Raw genomic sequence first — 19,750 nt, 5'->3', positions numbered from 1 at the left:
CTTCTGGGATATAAAATATTTACAAATATTGTCCCGGCTATTTCTTTGATCTATATATGATTATATATATAGTCTATGTAGTAGCGCTGATAAATCGGACTAATTTTTTGAAAATGTTGGTTTAATAATAATTATTAAATGATCATTAGTATTATTTTTAAATAATTTGGAGTTCAAAAAACTCAAGAAAATAATAATTCGCCCTTATTGTCGCAGATTATGCCTTCAATTCCACATATTTATTTCATCGTATTGTTCACTTCTTAAAGGGGATGATTATTTATGCTGCTGATTGCTCTTTCTGCTCACTTTAATTTGCAAACGTCTTTTATAATGTAATTTAATTTTTTATTAGGATCGAACTTACGTAACCGTTCAACTGAAAACTAAAACCCTGCTGAGATCACAAAATGAATTTCTTTCATGCGACTGGGTGGGAACTTATTGTATCGTCTCCTCAAAGGTTTTGCGTTTGGGTATTCAGTGATGCGAAAGACCTCGGACCTTTTGTGATCGTTGCACGATACTTGAAAAAATATTTGCGCTACCAACCCATACGAATATTAAAATACAAACTGAAGAACAGCTTCAACAAATTAATTTATAAATCTAGAACATGCCTTAGCATGTATAAACAATATAGATTTTAGTACTAAGAAATTTTAAAAATTAATCAATCAAGAGCGTATAGGTTTTGAAATAATTTTAAATTTTTTTTGTAGTATTTTTAAAGTTTGTCCAATAAATTCACATGACTTACTCGATTACTCGACTTAGACTTCCTTTTTGGTTTTCGCTCATTGGCTTTTACATATTTTAGCCCCGGCAAAATACAATTTTTAACCACAAATCGGATAAATCGACGGATGTATGTGGATATAGACTCCGTACCGTACTTGATTCCAAGGCAAAATTAGATTTGGAGAAATTCGTGAAAATTTCAACTGGTTGAAATTAACTTGGTAAATAGTTACTGCTGAAGTATTGGCGATTGATACAAATTTCAGTCAAAGCAATGGATAGTAAAGAAGAATGCAATGCAGAAAATCAAATATAGGAGCTTCTCAATTTCGTCGCAAAATATATGATTAACAGCTGTATATTTTTACGGGCTAGTTTTAGGTGGTAATTTCAAATTGACCGTTGACATTTAAAATAGAAAATGCACGACAAACGTCGAACATTACACATTATGGATATCGAGATCGTATCGCTTTGAGCCCATATTCTCAGTACTAATGTCATGTTTCTAACCACTACCGTAATAAGCTTATATAATTAGTCATATTGTAACGAATGGAGCTTAAGTAGGATGACTATTGTTGATAGGTTGGGTTGTACTAGAAATATCCAGTCTTAGCTCAGAGTTGTTTGGAACAACACACAAATCCTTTCCAAATTAAAGTCTCTTTGTATACAAACAATACGTCTCTCGCTTTCGTCAGACTGTTTTGGTTAATGCAAGTATTTTCTGACCTATTATTGTATATAAGGAGGAGAGAACAACTACCAAGCTCAGAGTCGTCGCCAAGTCTATCCAAAAAAGAATCGTAATCAAATAGTACGGGCTATAACTATGTAACTAGCTACATTGGCGCTTATAAACGCCATACAATTTATATGTCGGTGACACAGAAAACAGCACAGTCAGTTCTGTTTTTTTAAAAATTAGCTTAAAGTTAAAAAAAATTAATTAATATTAAGCATGGCCAGGCTAATATGGACATGAACGAAAGTAACATAATATTAAACGAGGACGAACGTTTTGAGCCGCGGCTCTACTTTATATCCGGTACTCAGACAGTATGTCTTCCCTCCGCTAAAAGGCGCACACAGCCCGATGAGGGTTTATGTGGGAGAGAGAGAGAATGAGTAAGTAAGTAATCAACTTGCGATTTGTTATTTCTGGCTATAATAATAAGATATGATATGCTCATTCTCTATAGCTCTGCGTTTTTGGTTTTCTCGTATTTGTAAAATTGTGGATGATATAGATTTTTGTCTTTTGTGCAATATCAAAGCAGTCTGGATACAAAATTTGGTTGCTCTAGCTCTTGTTGTCTCTGAGAACTAGGCAACAAACAAACAGACATGGCTATATCGACTCGGCTGTTGATGCTAATCAAAAATATATATTCTTTATGGGGTAACGGATTCGCTTCCTTCTGTGCGTTAAACACATTCATTAGTGCATATCTAATATAATTATTATATAATCTAATATAATAATAATTATTATCTAATATAATATAATAAAATCTGGTATAAAAAGCACAGATAGAATGCATTTTTGAAAAATCTTTCAATGCCGAGCAGTACAATATTAGAAGAAAGCATTGTCAATATTTTATAAATCAAAATCTTTTTTATCTTTATATAAATTAATAAAGGTAATCAATTATAATTGCCGTCTTTCGTCCTTCATTTGCCTTAATCAGATTATATTTTTGTTAATTACTAAATTTTTGTATCCACCTTGCTGGCTTGCTTTTCTTCGATTTGGTTGTGCCGCCTGTTCCGCATCGGAATATAGAATATTTTTATATTTTGCTCGTACCCAGCAAAATACAATCGGCTGCTTTTCTAGTATTAATCGATATTCAATTTTGTTGTTCTGAGTACTGCTCGGCGAAAATTTTGCAGCAGCAAATTTCTTATCAGTTTCTTACGAAATTATCCCAGATTTTGAACAAGTTGCTCAAGTTTTTCGGAGTACTAGTCTTTAGCGTGAAATAATGAGAATATAGACCTGAGGTGCTGTATTTCAAAAATAATTGTGTGTAATGTTAAAATTCGTTTATTTAATTTTCGTTTACCAGGTAAGCAGTAGCTAACCTTCCCCCTATTCCACAAGCTTACTCTATCTCTCTCACTTTCTCACACACTCTAACTCGTCCAGTGTGCGCCTTCTGGCGAGCGAATTATAGCGGTTGGTGTTGGTGTGAGAAGAGAGACAGATGTAGCGGAAAAAAAGTAGCAAAAAAATTGACACAGCTAAAATATTTTAAAATTCGCATCAAATAGGTGGAAAGGGCATAAACAAAGTGCAAGAATTAACATTAGCACATAACTCGCAGTCGTCGTTCCTGTTTCTGTCTTTCTCCCTATGTTTTTCCCACATCTCATGACAAGTGTGAGCTAAATTGAAGCAGATCGATGAGAGATCTTGATCTTTGAATTAACTAACCAATCATTTCAAAACATTTAGGAACATCGATGCAAAAAGACTGAAAGAGAGGAAGATTCAAAGATATTCAGCCAGGCTCCAGTCTTACTTTCACAAAAGTTTTCCGATTTACGTTTGAAATCATAAATTGATGCTCCCGTTCTCACAATCCGCCAGATTTCTGCGTTTTCAAACGAAAACGTTTTCCTCGACGAAATTAAAAGTAAACAGTTCCTTATACAAAAAAACGAATAACAGCAGCATAACAGCAAAGACTGTGATCGTAACATGAGCGTAACAGAAGAGCGGGGTAAGGAGGGAAATTTCCAGCCACATTTAATTCAAAATGTTGGTGAAACAAATTAATTATTTTACCATTAGAAATTTAATTTTCAATATGGCTGCTGTTACTCACAGTTCGTCAGGCATGTTAAATACACTGGTATTGCATCTAAGATGTCTTGATCTTTAAAGCCAGTAATTGAAAAAATAAATAGCGTTATTTATAAATTTATAGCGTTATTTAGTTACAAAGCAACCAGGTCAGCTGTTTTTGTTTGCCTGAATCTATGAGTACATGAAACATATCGATAAAACCAATTTGAGATAACGAGAGCCTTTAAAACGAAACGTTTTGGCTGAAAACCGAAGCCTATCTGAATATTTTGTCAAAAACAGTCAAATTTTTCCATTTTGTTATTTAAATATCCCTGCTATATCTCAGGTATTTGCATAAATACAAAGGTCTCTATCAACTACTATGGTCCAGAATGGAAAAATTCCAAAACATCATAATTGTACGAGACGTTTCGCTGTATACCCAATATGGAAAATGTTTTAGAACCTCTATAAACAACGGTACATATGTAAAAATATTAATTTTCCGTTAGGTGCCAGAATCACTTACAGCAAAACTGAACTAATTCCTGTGGAGTGGCGACTTAGCCTAGGACCTAGTGCACACTATACATAGCTATAAAAGGAGCCAAAAGCGAAGCTGAGATATAAGAGCTTTAAAAATATATATTTGCATCTGTTGTCTTAATTTAAAGCAAGTAATTCTCCCATTCTTTCTCGCTCTGTCTCTCTCTAACACACAGGTTTCATGGTCGGTTTTGCCAATTGCAAAATATGAGTTCAAGGATCTCGGAACTTATAAGAGCTAGAGTAACCAAATTTGGTATCTACACTCCTGTGATATCGGACCCTGACCGTTTTGTGTCAAAATTTCGCCACACCCCCTTCCGCCCAAAGGACGAAAATCTGTTGCATCCACAATATTGCAGATTCAAGAAAACTAAAAACGCAGAATCATAGATAATGACCATATCTATCAGATTGCTGAATCTGGATCAGACTTGATCAGATTTTATAGCCAAAAGGAACAAATCAATTTACAGTGGCTACGCAGCGCCCGACGTCACGCTCAGACTGATTTTGTGTCTCTCTCGCACGCACTGTTTGTCGTGTCATTCAATATTAGCGGCATCTGCCGGAGGAGAGCCATACTGACTATGTATCGGGTATAAATGTAGAGTTGCGGTCTCCGCTGCAACTCACAACGTTCCCCCTCTTTATTAATGGTCCCATGAGAAGAATATTGCGGATCCTTCTATTACGAAAACGACCCTCAGAAAAAGCAGCCGCTGCTTCGAAGGAAAAACATCTGAAATTGATTCCGGACATATTCTCAGATGATTGAATGCATACTTTGAGGAGTTTATGTTAGGATCATACCAAGGATCAAAAACTGGCATTTTTCCGTAACTATCTTTTGTACACTTTAATTGCACTTTATGTTGAATTGGGTCGATCATTAACCCACGACTATTTTTCGCACGGTCACAGCATATAGTTCCTGATGGCAACAAATCGATTTTAAAATCCCACGATTATAGTATTCATTGGTATTGAATATTAAGATCTCTCGACTTAGCACTACCGAAGCTCAGTGGAAATTGTTTCAAGGTTGCATGAGCCAATTCCCCTTTCTACTCATAGTTTACAATGTAATAAATAAAATGTAACTACGTGATCACATGTTCATACAAACTAATTCAAAACTGTAAAGAAAATATGCAGAAAATATTAATATATTTTAGAATTTAAAATCACAGAAAAGGATCAGTGGGGTATCTTTACGAGTGCGAGTTTTACCCTGTGTGACGAGCGGCAGAGGGAGAGAGAGAAAACTTACCTTTAACTACCAAATCTAAGTGGGGAAGAGCGAGAGAAAGTCAGCCGCTCCCAAAACGTTCATTCCTAAGTCCCGAAATTAATTAATTAGATGGGTTCATTATTTATAAATCTATTATGAAATCGCAGGAGTCTGCACACACTATCTGGTTCCTATAGCTTTAATATCCCGATATTTTAAGCAAAATATTGCTAGTAGTGATAGTGCATGCCATAATTTTAAACTATCTGCCTGATTGCAGTTTCCGTTTAGTCTCTGGTTTAAATACCAATAATTTTGTTACAACAGTGGTATTGGAAGTATGCATATAACATGCATTCCATTTCTAAATTGTATAGTTGTACCGCTAGATTTGATTGATTGACGATGGACAGCATTCGAAGATGTTAATTAAATTTGTGGGATTGCAAAAAAAGGTACATTTTAAAAATCTTTATAAAAAAATACAATTAGTAAAAATAAATTGCTCATTTTTGTTGGTTTATTGTATACATTGGCCTATTTATTTACACTTATTTTAAGCCATTATGTTATTGAGATTTTTGGAGACATTATATTAAAATATTTTTACTATTGCTGTTACAGTTAGGTATAATTTAAACATATGTATATTTCATTTCATGAAATTGATATCCAATATAACACTTTCAACTTCATGTCTAAACATTTTTTCATTATTTCATACATACATACATACAGTATAACCGAATGAAATACACTACCGAAAGAATCGAATACTTATGTATAAAGATTTACCATGCTCTACCTTGTAATGGCAAATATCCTCCACACTGCTGCTGATGACCATTCGAAATAAAATTATTTTGGTTTCTATATGCCATAGCTAAACTATTTGACATGAGAGTATTATTGCAGGGCTGCTGTAACATAGCAACATTGGAACCTCCAACAGTTCCGTAACTTGCAAGTAGAGATGAAGAAGTATCAGGTGAGTGTGAATTAGGTGCATCTCCTGATATAAGATTGAGGCCACTCGTTACATTGGAAGATACTGCTACTGCTCCACTATTGGCATTTCCGCTATTACTAGCACTGCTATTATTGCCCGAAGGTGTCGAGCTATTACCATGTGTTTGTGACTGAGTTGTATTGTTACTTCCGGAACACGGTTTTCCATCCTTAACTAAGACTGGAACCGCCACCCGTCTTGGTGAACTTGCTGACTAAAAGAATAAATAAATATAACATCAGATTAGTCAAATTAACAGAATATGCAGGTCATTAATCTTATTCAAATTTCTCAATATATCTATAATATTTAATAATGATTAATAATGTAACTGTATGTAATGTATAATGTAAATGTATGAATATCGCAGTAAATTCTACGATTCTTATTTAAATTAAGAGTTTTCTACCTAACAAGTCTCATAAATAAAATTCAAGTTCACACTGAGACAGTTTTTATTAATCTTATTCATTATATACCCGCTATAATAAAAATATTGTCATATCTTTAATATGTGAGTCATAAAATACTAGTTGATCAGCATTTCCATAGCACACACACTATCCGATCCAATTACCTTTAGATATAATTTCTCATGCAGATGATCATTAAATTTAAACTTTGTGTGTCGGCTTTTGATAGAGAACTGTCACTTAGAAGGTGCTCAAAATCGTTAAGGAATGTATTGTAAAACGAATCCAATCCAAAGCAAAACTGCCTCGATACTCATTTCCTATAGATAATTTATTGGAACATACTGCAGTATGAAAGCTTTACTACGGCCTGCTTTTTGTCTAAATTTTGTGATTTAGAATCTGTACATTTAAAGTTTTTGCTACCTATTTGTTATTCTATGATTACTTTTTGTGTATAAGCTAGCCATTGTTAGATAGATTATTAACGATTCTGCATTAGACGTCTAACGATATACATAAAAATGTGGATGCTAAAAGATTTTTCTATTTAAGGTGCTGAAAGAGGTCCGGAAAAAATTGTAGATAAATTTGATATAGTCTGATGATACGCGAAGTATTGTTGATCTAGTTGGTATAGTTTCTAAATCTGCTCGTTAACTTGGACAGTCGGTAGTATCAAATCGGTTGTTGATGCGGATTAAGTATATGTATCAGTTACGGTGTTGGAAACACTTTCTTTTGCTGTTTGTCTTTTTTTCCTCCATTACCTTATAAAAGCAGATATTTTTGTTAACTAAAATTATCACGAGTGGTATCACCACAATTGTCAGCACTGCCATGGTTTCAGTACTTTCCACATCAACGAACAGCCGTTTTTTAGTAAATGGGACTATTTAGCGGATGATGCGACAAATTTTTAAAACAAAATGTCCGGCGTTGGATAAAATTTTGTGATATAGTACTAGTATGTTCCTTTTGTTACTCTATCTTTGTTTAGACTCCGTTGTTGATCTCTTGATTTTAGTCACGAATACAGGCATAGACTTATACATATGTATGTATACTCATACTACATATTAAAAAAAATTTACATAAGCGGATACAAAACCATTTGAAATTACAGCCAGTAAGTATAGTAACGAATGGGAGATTAAGTCTGACCATGGTTGTCATGCGGGATTATACCAGAAAAATGTAGTCTTGGCTCGGAGTTAAAATCACCAGAAAATAAAGTCTTTCTGTATAGTTAAAATACTCTATTTTTGTATTCTGTACTCGGAAAATACGAACTGTATAAACGTAACAGTATTATCAAAATATGATCATTTACCTGATTGTGTTGGTTTTGTTCCGCCATTGCCTTTTCTTTCGCTTGCCTTTTACATTTATACCTGTGGTTCTGGAACCAAATTTTTACCTAGAATAGCAATAGTAATACGCCCATTAGTCAATAACTTTAATGCATATAAAAACAAGGAAATTTGATTAGCACTCCAATAGGATTGACACTTATTGCTGATATTACAATGGAAAATGGATATAAAGATTGTAGTTTCTACACTTTTGCCGATGGTATTACAAATAATCAAATAAATAACAAACGGACCTCATAAAGTACATACTTTATTTCTCATCTGAAATACGAACCAGACTATGCAATTTATTCTTTTAGGCTGAAAGCTATCTCAGTCAGCTTGCAGCAGCAGTGGCGTAAAATCGGTAAAAAAAAGTCTGTAAAAAATTATTATTACGTCGCTTCTGTGATAATATTTAGTCCATCTGTCTTACGGCTTCGTGAAATAATTGTATTTAACATGTAGGTTGTCGGGCTTCCCTGACCGATATTAGTCAACAAATTCTTTAAATTGTAGCCAGTTATTGTCATTGTTTTATCGCATATATATACAGACGCGTGGCCGTTCTTTTACCTTTCTTCGTTTCGTTTCTACAGCTACATCTAGCTGTTTTCTCGCGCTCTAACTCTTTATCTATCGCTCGAACTCGGCGTTGGAGCAACCCGCTCTTCTTTTAACGCTTTCTTTAAGGCACCCGTTTGCATGGGCATGGGGTATTCAGTCCGCCTGCCCTTAATGAGTGAACTTAGAACTGAACGTTGTGAGTCGCAGCTACGGCCGCGACTCTATAATTTTACCCGATACTCCGTCAGTATGGTAGCCCTCCGCCAGAGGGCAAAAGAGAGAAGGAAAGAGCGGAATGAGTAGGAAGGAGTTGCGCAGCCACTGTAATTTCATTTGGTCCTGGTCTGGCTTGATTATTGATTTAATCTGATCCAAATTCAGCAATCTACTAGATATGCTCAATATCTAGATTCTGTTTTTTTTTTTGTTTTGTTCGTGTCCTTAAAAGTGTACGTGCCACAGATTTTCGTCTTTGTGCGTGCGGAAAAGGGCGTGGGATTCAGTGTGATTTCCCAGTAGTCAGCATACACAATTTGGTTGCTCTATCTCATATAGTCTGTGAGAGCTAGGCGTCAAGCAACACGGACAGACAGTTATGGCTATATCGACTCGGCTATTAATGCTTATCAAGAATATATGTACATATATACTTTATTAGATCGAAAAGGCTTCCTTCTGGACGCTACACACATCCACTTCCACCACAAACCTAATATACCGCTATACTCATTTTGAATATACGGTATAATAATGGTCGTAAATATTTCAATACACTTCACTAGTGCCATTGTAGCACCGGCTAAACAGCACTGTGCACAAACAGTAAAACTGTATGTTTTGTGGGTACCGAACCGTATTGAACGGTAAAATGCGGCATTAGGAGGTTTCGTCATTCGAGTCCACTTTAGCTGTTTATTTTTACAAACGATGTCTTAAACGACGCTTATTGAACCTATAAAAGAACAATAACAGCCGCGAGTTTATAAGCCTTATCGGAAAAGCAGCCACTGTGAGGGAGATATGTAAATACATGATCAGCAAAGAAGCGGCAGAACTATAATTTATCTAGATTTGGTACACTTAATAATAGCTCATCGCAATAATTGAAAACATGAACGCAACTTAACTTCACTACTGAACGCAGCAATTATGAAAGAAAGAAGAAAGTTGCCCATCAATTAAGAATAATACATACTACCTTGGCCATGGCACCAAAAGAGGAGGCAAAATACGACTACACCTAATTCTGTTTTTACAAGGTTTGGATTGGTCCCTGAACAGTGTAAAAAAACCGAGAAAAAATAGGTGATTGGTTCCCTGTATCTAAAACTTTGAAAAAACAAATTTGCGTATAAAAAATGTATTTACCAAACACGTCTGATTGCATTGATAGTTCTATATATGTATATCTACAATTGCTCTGACCAGTAATTTGCTTGTATGTATATATGTACATATGAATACACAAAAAAAACGAAAGAGAAACAAACATGTGCATAATCTCTTTGTGCTCTTTCTTGTTTTCGTTTGGTTTCTAGCTGTTTGTAAGCTGTGTGTGATTTTGTCTTTTTGTGTTGTGTTATTTTGAACCGTGCCAAATAGAATAAAATCCTATAAAAAAGTTTAAAACTTTTGATTTTTAAACCGTGTTATTTCAATATGCCACAACAAAGGGAATTGGACAAACCGTACCGTGTGCACCTTGCTACAAATACCCTTATTACCAACCCTCCGCTCTGACAGCCTTTATCTATCAATTCGTTGGCTGATAACACTTTTAGTTTCGATCAAAATTTTTTTAAAGTTCTACTGCCCATGAATTGTGATTATTAGGTAATTATTCCACACTTTTGGATGTAAAGTGGATGTTGGATGTTCGGAGTAGCCATTCTATAAGACCAATATTCATTTTCTTTCTATAAATTTATTTATTTCTATGAAAATATAAAATTGGAATAGGGGGCTCGACTCGTACTATAATAGAACTAAAGCAAAGAGAGAAGAAAGAGGGACTTTTAATGCGCTCTCTTTAAGTACACACATGTATGTACATATGTATGTATGTACATGCTAAACATGACAATTGTCACCGCTTCACAATTCACCGCTTACTTCTAGCTGCTACTGTGTGTATGTGTGAGAGGGAGAGTGTGAGCTAAGCAGAGGAGACAACCTCGGGAAATTGTTTTCTACATTCTTGCTATAATAATGATCGCATCTAGATAATTTTTTATGATACATACATATATGTATGTGTGTTCGTATGGTATAGTTTAGGGCTGCTTCTATCTTTCTGTCTTATCTAATACTGTTACATTTGAGTGCCGCTCATGAAATTTGTGTACAAGTCTTCAGACTTCTTTTAGAACGCAATTGGCATATATTTCGGTTTGTATGTCACTATATAATTTCCCTGCAATGATCAGAGAAAGCAAAAAATTCATGCTTCTCAGCTATAACTACAATTTATAGTTTTTTATATTAGAACTTCCCAACTCTGGAATGAGATGAACCCTATTTCATTTATCTTAAATATAATACAATAAGATTATCCAATACCGTCTGATTCTTCCAATAAGCATGAGACATAGCAAATTTGTGATCAACCGAGTACAATAACGCCCAAGTTATTGATATAGAGCCGTTGAGGAACGCAGGCACTAACTAATATTTACATCAGTGAACAAATATAAGGGCGTGATAACAACAATGTCCACCACTTAACACATAATTGTCATTAGGTTAAGCAATTACTTTTGCGGTCCGCACAATAGGTTTAGGATGCGACGTGTTATAACAATAAAAACATTTGAATTGTATTGTCACCCTTCAGTTGAGTTTTTTGAAAATTTTCTACAATGCCTACCCACATAAAGATGGATGCTGATTACCTTTGAATAAAGCAGATCCAGAGCAAATAAAATTGTATGTGCTCTCAACAGTGGCTGTTTTTGAAAGATAAAAGTGCATTAAGGAACAATGAGGAAATAATACATTTTAAACTCACCCTTAAAGTGTATTGAAAGTGGTCATTGTTTGATCATGTTCTATACAATTAAAGGGCATGGCCATTGTGTTTATAAAAAGGTAGTAAAGCATCTAAATTATTAAACTATACGTCGTACATATGTATGTGTATACATATGTACGCATACCTAAGCAGAAAACCCTGAGCATATTTTTATACCTACAATTTGATGTGCATTCGCCCATTAACATAACGCCCATTCATTAAAAACAATAGGTTATAATGTAAGATTCTAATGTAAGTAAGAACGGCATCGTCAAGAATTGCGAATATAAGTAATATACGGCGCTTAAACAATATTTAATCTTTGCACTTTTACTTATATTTTGCGAATATTATTATTGATAAATAAAAAGAGATCAGTCGATCTAGCAATGCCCGTCTGTCTAAATACCTGGATTACGCATTCTATCGGCGAAGAACAACACAATTTTTTTCCGTTTCTATTACATCTAGATTTTTTGCAAGCAGCGTAAAAATGTATTATTTTAAATTTATTGTACATTCTTCTTTGATTTCATTCAACAGCCAAAAAAATATATATTTATGTATATATGTATATACATATGGTACAGCAAGCAAGAATTGATCTTTTTATTTACTTCTAATTTTGTATGACTGAGTTCTTGTTAATATCATAGTGAATATGAAAGTTGGAGTTCGTTGATCTGTGATCAATATTTTCGAACTATATTAATAATAAAAAATTATAGAATTTTGATAAACACTTTTGGTTGTTCGAACTCCTTAAGTTTCTGAGAACTGGGCGTCAAGCAAGACGGACGGAAAAACGGACAGACAGACATGGCTATATCGGAGGTCGGAAACACTTCCTTCTGGGCATTACACACATCCACTTTCCCCTTAAATCTTATATACCCCCATACTCATATTGTGTATTCTCTTATTCTCATATTCTCTTAAAAATAGCACTCAGAGTTGAACAATTAAATATTGAAGAGAGCTGAGAAAAGATATATACTATTTATGGTATAGTTTTGGTTTCGGAAGAGGTCATGTTCGCGGCCTATTTGAAAGAACCCGATGTAACATTAGGTTAACTTGGTTCTACTTGTTGCTTTTCGTATTTGTACTGATGAATAGAATGAAAGCAACATACAACATAGTATGTAAGAGCCGCGCTAATGGAAAAAGTTTTCGGCTGTTTCTTCTGATCAAATATGCAGGAATCCATTATTAAATTTTATATACCTATTTATGTGTGTCACTTGATATTTTCGTTACCAAAACGCATTAAATAAAACAAGACCCAGAGTATTCTAATGATGCATGAATATTTGGTAATACAGTAGAAAACACCCAACAAGATACCAAAAATCAAAAAATGTATCAGCTTACCTGTGTTGGTGTTAAGTGAATAAGACTGGCCAAGTGTTCTCGTTCTGGTGCAGATAGATAGCGCTGCTGTTTGAATCTTCTTTCAAGTTCATAGACCTATAATATATGTACAAACAATAGAAATAAATACATACATATTATTTGTGTATTATACATTGAAGTATGTATATCGTCGATACTTTAAATAAAAATAAAAGTTCGCTATGTTCCTTATTTTAATGTACATATTACAGAGAAAAGTGATGCGCTGCCATGATTTTGAATGGAACTGGACCTTGAAAATCCCCCATTAATACCCTGGCTACTTTATTGACCCGTTTATTCTTTCTTTTATGTTGTTTTTGCTGTTGTTGTTGTAGATTGGTTGCCAAGTAAAATCCATTTCGAATATTGTGAATGTTATAATGAAAAACGAATTTTATATTTACCGTACACTTGAAGTCTTGAAGTCTTAAATAAATACAAATATTTTTATGAGTTTATGTTTACTTTGTGCAAATGCCTGTTTGCTCATGCCGTACGTTACTTACTACCGTTGGATATACATACATACATACGTACGTATGTATGTGTGGATATACTCACATACATATGTATGTATGTACATTCTCTTATGTATGTAAGTGTTCCTACGCAACATAGTCCATGCAAGCATCCCCATACGTTTACATATGAACATCCTTACATTTCAACAAAAAGGGACTAATGGGAAATGACACAATTTTCTTAGAGCTAAGAGTTTCTAATAAACTGTCCTCTAGTTCAATATTTATTGCTAATCACTCATCAAAATTCTTAATCGGGCAATCGGAAAAAAGTACAAAAAAATATATACCAATCGTTCGACATCTTAAACTGATACTTGCATTTTTGGCTAAATTGTTATCTTTTTGCCTTGGAAGGCAAAGCAAAAAACGTTCAATAAATAATTTATAATGTGGACCAATGGTACTATTAGTATTCAAAGTATTATTATGTTGGTACAAAAATGAAATGAAACCATTATGTACATATCTGCAATACTCAAAACCGGGGCTTTCCTTCAATCTTTTAAAACTGAATCAGTCTATTATCAAACTACTAAAGGCACTATCGGAAATGTAATAAATCTTGAAAAACATTTATGTTGCATAGATCGACTTTGAGATGTCTCCCAATTGGCAGGAAGTGAGAAAGACATGCGGTGCAATGAACGGGCATTTGAACCAACAAACACTTCGTGCTGAGGATTATTCAAGTTAAATCATAGAACTACAGTGGCCATGGGAAAGATTATTTAGATTGTGATAACGTTGTACTAACCTGAGCTTGAGTAAATAAGACTCTTCGTTTTCTCCTCTGCGCCAAAGGAAACTGCAGTGGTTTTGTATCACTAACACTGCATGCTGCTAATCCACTCATATTTCCCATGTGACTCATTGATCCACTGGCTGTCGTACTCATTAGACGGGATACTGAAAAAAAATTAAAAGCATATAAATGCACCTGCTTGTGAGATTAATTCAATTTCTATTCTACTAGCTTTGATCATAACAATCTTGAATATCCACATCAAAATCCACATTCAAATGTATATGTATTTAGGAATGTATTGATATCAAGTCAACCGATCTATCTCTGTAAGAACCATCCTCTATACCAAAAACCCTTCTATTGAGGTCCTTCGATAGATTCATACTACGAATGGTTAAGAAATATAGCACATAGTACATACATACATATGTACATATACAAGAGTATTTAATAAAATGAAAAAACAAAGACTCAAACAAGTATGGATTAATGTACAGTATACATTGTACATACATAAACGAATTATACGAATTATCGCGAAGCTGCAAATAATTGAATTCTTGCTTGAGATTTTGTATTAACTCGATCGAAATGATTTGAAATGTAAGGACCACATCAGAAATACGAAGATAGGAACTATATGTTAATAAATGGGTTTTGTTGACGAAATTTTGCCTGCGGGTTTGCCTGTTATGTCAGCTGTACTGGAATGTTGACAATTAAAATTTGAACAATTGCCCTAAATCTTAAACGACAAATTCAAAGTGTCAGACGGTATAGAGCAGGCCCAAATGATGAGTATGTATATTTGCAAAGCTTGGAAAAACTACATATATATTTGGACCATCTTTCTGTGTCGATAAAACTCCCATTAGAATAGGCCGAGCAGATACCTACCAATATTCGATCATGCACATTCATGCAGGACCATCTGCATATGTATATGTACAATTAACGTGCATTAGTGTATGTGTGCTGAACGCATATGCATACAAAAACATACACATGTACATACATACATACATAGATACATACATACAAGAAAAACATTCAAAAAATTGAAGGGCCGTAAATTGAAAAGTCCACAATCATCTTTCCATTTCTAAAATAAACAATGACAACCAAATAATTTAAAAATCAATTATTTTCACACATGCCCTTTCATACCTGAAATACATAGGGTAGTTGCGGGGTATTTTAGTTCACATTTTGTATGGTCGTTGCAGGTTTTGCATTTGAACCGCACATTTGCGGTTCGTATCAACTTATGTAAGTTGAGTAAGTATTCAGAAATCATTATTCAGCATCGAAATAATGGGACTATTTGCACAGATTTTAGCTATGTACATATGCAGACATATGTAGGATACCATAGGGTAAATCGTGGTCGAGCATTACGCACACCAGCATTAGTACTTAATTATTTTTGAATAAACATAGAATTAATAAGAATCTACATTGATTGCATGACTAAGCAGTTATGAATATCTCTAAGTGAAAAATAAATCCAAAAAAAATGTCAAGTACTTTCTGGGAACTTTTGTTGGTTTCTTTATTTTTCTTTGAAAGAATGTTTTGGGAACAGTTTTTTTTTAAATATCTACACATGTATATATGTACATACTCGTCCATATGCACGTTGGTAGGTGCGTATATTGATATTTTTCTGAAATGCATAGTCACAAAGGCAAATTTTTTAAAGTTGCGGTGATTATCCCGATTGTTTCATTCTGTCAAATATAATTTTGTTCACTAGAAACTTTCAACAACCAGAATACAGCTAATCAACTTAAATCTGTCACATGCAAGGTTAAGATAAAAATATTCGACATGAATTAAAATAATCTATCTAACATATGGGAATCATCTTCGATCCAATCCATCTTTGCGATATCCCTCGTATATCGTCTATTATTCTATTTCAACGAAAATTTGCAGTCCTGTTGGTAACTAGACAGATCATTCGACGGAATTTACCGGATCTAATTTCTATATCATGTGTACCATATGGTGAAAATAATTTTATAGTTTGTGCGAAAAAACTTTTTTGGTCATAATCCAAGAATACTCCAACCAAACAATTTCACATAACTTATGAAGTTATACGCAAGTTAGATGCATAATGCATCTAACATAACAACTAAATACAACCAATAACCAATATGTATATGTATGTAAATTCAAACATATGTACATAGAAGCGTAATAGCTTATAAGTACGTAACATATATTTGGATTAATTGGTATATCAATACCGTCGCGACAAAGTTAGCTTCTTTATTGGTTATGGGATAAATTTGATACTTGTAATCACATATCAGATGCCAATAAAAGGATAAATCATTTTATACTTACTTGCAAATCTTGGATCATTGGCCGTTGAACCGTACCATGATGCAGAACTTCTCATGTCTGTGTAGTGGCCGGCTAGAGATAAATTATCTGTTGGTCCGCAATAGCTTTGCACTCCCGGACTATGATATAAGGATCCCATAGCGTATGGATTAGCCATAGTTGAAGCACTTAATGTTCCGGGGGAATTTATGCTACTACCACTTGAATTGGATCTATAAAGACATATTCATATGAAATTAATGACTACTTATGCCTTCAATTGACTGATTTTAATTTTTGATTTGATATATATAACATTGTGTAGATTTTACTGTTACTGTTAAATAAGAACATATGCAGTCGACATTCCGATCACAAGATACGCGCTAACCAGGAACTAATTCGTTTCGAAGCATCACATTTCTAATAACTCGAAAATCTGTAAATAGGAAGCTACCGAAGGGAATTTTTTGTTGCACCTCGGCAGAGTACAATAGATAAATTAATTTTTTTTAGTTTTGTGATTCCCACGAGGAAACTTTTTATCGCATTAAAAGAAAATGTTTCCAAAACTAGGTCGGTCCATGTTCTTTTGTAAGAGCAGCTGCATTTTGGAGACCATCAGCAACCAAACGTACTATGATATTTCCCTGCAAAGCAAATACTTTCTATTCTGAGCAAAAAACTGAATGGCAGAGAAAATTGATAGATCGAATTCGCATATCGACCGTAATCAATTAGTAGTACCCTTTCATATCAAGAAAAAATTAAAAAGCTACTAAGTATACCATTTTGTATACAGTATACAGTATACCACCCTTTTGATAACCGTCATTTCAGTTTCTATGAATGTAAGCTTAAGAGAGGGGTGTGCACAGCAATAAACAAAGAGCTTCAAAATGGGACTAGATTGAAGCGAAATAGACGTGCAATAGACCTTTATATAGACCTGCCTTTATCGACTTCGCTTATAATTCTAATATTATTTGTAAAGCATCTTCGACCCATAAATCATATATTTTTCATTATATACTTTAATGTATTTTTTCAAATGTTCGGAATATCGACTTTGTCTTTTTATTAAATTAAATCAAAATATTTTATAAAAACTTTAAGGATTCCGATAAATATTTCTTCTACTTATAAATTAAGATCATTGGAAATAATTTATATTAGAAGTTGTTAAGTTTCTTAATTATTAGACTATATTTTGTAAGGCTCATATTTAACTTTATGCAAGCACACTAGTAAATTTAGTATACAATCTACCAAAGGGTACTAATTTCAGATTAGCTTATTATATTTACCGAAACGGAGATGGGGGATTTCCGTTTAGTTCCAGTTTGCGATATGATTCCTCTATTGGACTTAAAATATCGGTGACACTAAATGGTGTTGAGTGATTATTATTAAATAAAGAACTCTGATGCTGACTGTGCAGGCTCTGGAGGTGGTGAATATTTGAGATATTCTGATGGTGATGTGCAACCGCTACAGCGGCTGCTGTTGAAATCGGGTTCTGTGCCGATGTTTCGTTTGTATTTAATTTGTTAGGAGGCTCCAGTTGGTGATGCTGGGAAATGGCTAAAGGTATAAGTATGTCTTTTGGAGATAAACTCATAACCAAATCCGATTCATTTAATGCAGTTAAATTTGGCTCTCCATTAATAGATATTTCTCTATAGCATTTTTTTTCATTTATTGATATATCAATAAGATTTGAGGCTGACATACGAGCTTATTTATCACCAGCTTGCAAATCCACGTAATTTTATAACTCTAGAATTAGAATTTAAATTGTTATTATTTCCTAATAATTGTAAAAGACATTTCTGATTATAGTATCTCATATTAAAGTACGCGTACCTATTATTCTTATTTTAGCATGTACAACACAATTTTTTACGCTTTTAAATTCAGAATAAAACAGCTTATTTCATTTTCCCAAGCAAAATCTTAGCACAAAAATGTTTTTTAAATATTCGTCAAAGTTAACGAGTTTTTCATAGCATCCTTTCAGTTATAATAACTATTTATTGACATCGTAACCTTGTTATACTCTAATATGGGCATTTCCGCAGTTCGTGAAAGTACTTTCGTACACTTTTATCGTACAAAAAAGATAGAAAACAAGTTCTTATTTCTATGCTAAGTACAAAAGATTGGGTTGATCGTGATTTAGTTTTCATAATGTTAGCAATTATCATGTGGTTGCGAACGTACGCGAAATAGAAGTCAACTCTAGCTTAACCTAGTAAAATGCAATAAATCTGCGAAACGGAATATTCTAAGGCGGGTAATTTTTTTAAGCTTATACCGGATGTTTACGCTATAAATAATCCCAATTGGTTTTTCAAAATTGAATTAAGTACCAGTCATAAACGTCCCATTTTTTCATATGCTTTTTACTTCACTTCACTTAAATCACTTCATATTTTCCTAACATACAACAAAAATGGTAAAAGAGAACATGACTATAAAAACACCAAAAATACCGAAAAAGTTTACTTTTGCAAATTTAAATGTTTTCAGATCAAAGTATAGTAAACTATATGCCAATTGGTTAAGTTAGATTAGTTTTGATCAATTTCGAAAATAATAACGGGACAAAAGTATATGGAAAAGAGTTTTTATTGACATTTGAGTTTTTGGGCTCGGTTGACATTTCCACGGAAATGCACATATGACTTTTTGATTATGAACCAATCTGGGCAATTGTGTCTTGCAAGGAAGCATCTTCAAACTCATAAAATATATTTACATATGTACCTATGTATATAGTATTAATCATAATGACAGGCTGAGTATAGCCATGTCCGTACGTCCACCTGAAAAATGAATGCTTTAAAGAAAAATAGTCTCTTAGCTATCTGGCTTAAACTTCGCAATGTCTTTTATTAGGCTATAATTTATAATAATTTATTTTTCCAATTGGAACTATTCTGAGTGCATGAAGCCATAATATAATGCTCAATATTGGTTCAAATATACTTATACCAGAATCAAATTTTAATCGTTAAACTATTTTGTTAGTCAGAATGTTTAGAATGACCCAAAATGTTGAATTA

General features: G+C 33.6%; 1 protein-coding gene across 1 annotated transcript; it reads right to left on the bottom strand.

Annotated features, from left to right (window-relative positions):
• Nucleotides 1-5,893: 5,893 nt before the first annotated feature.
• Nucleotides 5,894-18,431, bottom strand: LOC6594399 (homeobox protein Nkx-2.1). Its single transcript, XM_002019309.2, has 6 exons — nt 17,990-18,431; nt 16,704-16,915; nt 14,358-14,509; nt 13,056-13,151; nt 8,080-8,166; nt 5,894-6,547 (listed from the first exon to the last, which is right to left on the bottom strand). The coding sequence occupies exons 1-6, from the start codon at nt 18,412-18,414 to the stop codon at nt 6,116-6,118; spliced, it is 1,404 nt and encodes a 467-aa protein (XP_002019345.1). The 5' UTR covers nt 18,415-18,431; the 3' UTR covers nt 5,894-6,115.
• Between the last annotated feature and the right edge of the window lie 1,319 nt (nt 18,432-19,750).

The sequence above is a fragment of the Drosophila persimilis genome, unplaced genomic scaffold, assembly GCF_003286085.1.
Source record: "Drosophila persimilis strain 14011-0111.01,24,50 unplaced genomic scaffold, DperRS2 tig00000000-arrow-pilon, whole genome shotgun sequence".
NCBI lineage: Eukaryota > Metazoa > Arthropoda > Insecta > Diptera > Drosophilidae > Drosophila > Drosophila persimilis.
This window is presented reverse-complemented; position numbering and strand designations above follow the sequence as displayed.

Coding starts and splice junctions, on each gene's coding strand:
- LOC6594399 (XM_002019309.2), bottom strand. CDS start 18,414: ATGTCAGCCTCAAATCTTATTGATATATCAATAAATGAAAAAAAATGC. Junction 16,916..17,989: donor AATCCCCCATCTCCGTTTCG/GTAAATATAATA, acceptor ATGTCTTTATAG/ATCCAATTCAAGTGGTAGTA. Junction 13,152..14,357: donor TCTTATTTACTCAAGCTCAG/GTTAGTACAACG, acceptor CATATATTATAG/GTCTATGAACTTGAAAGAAG.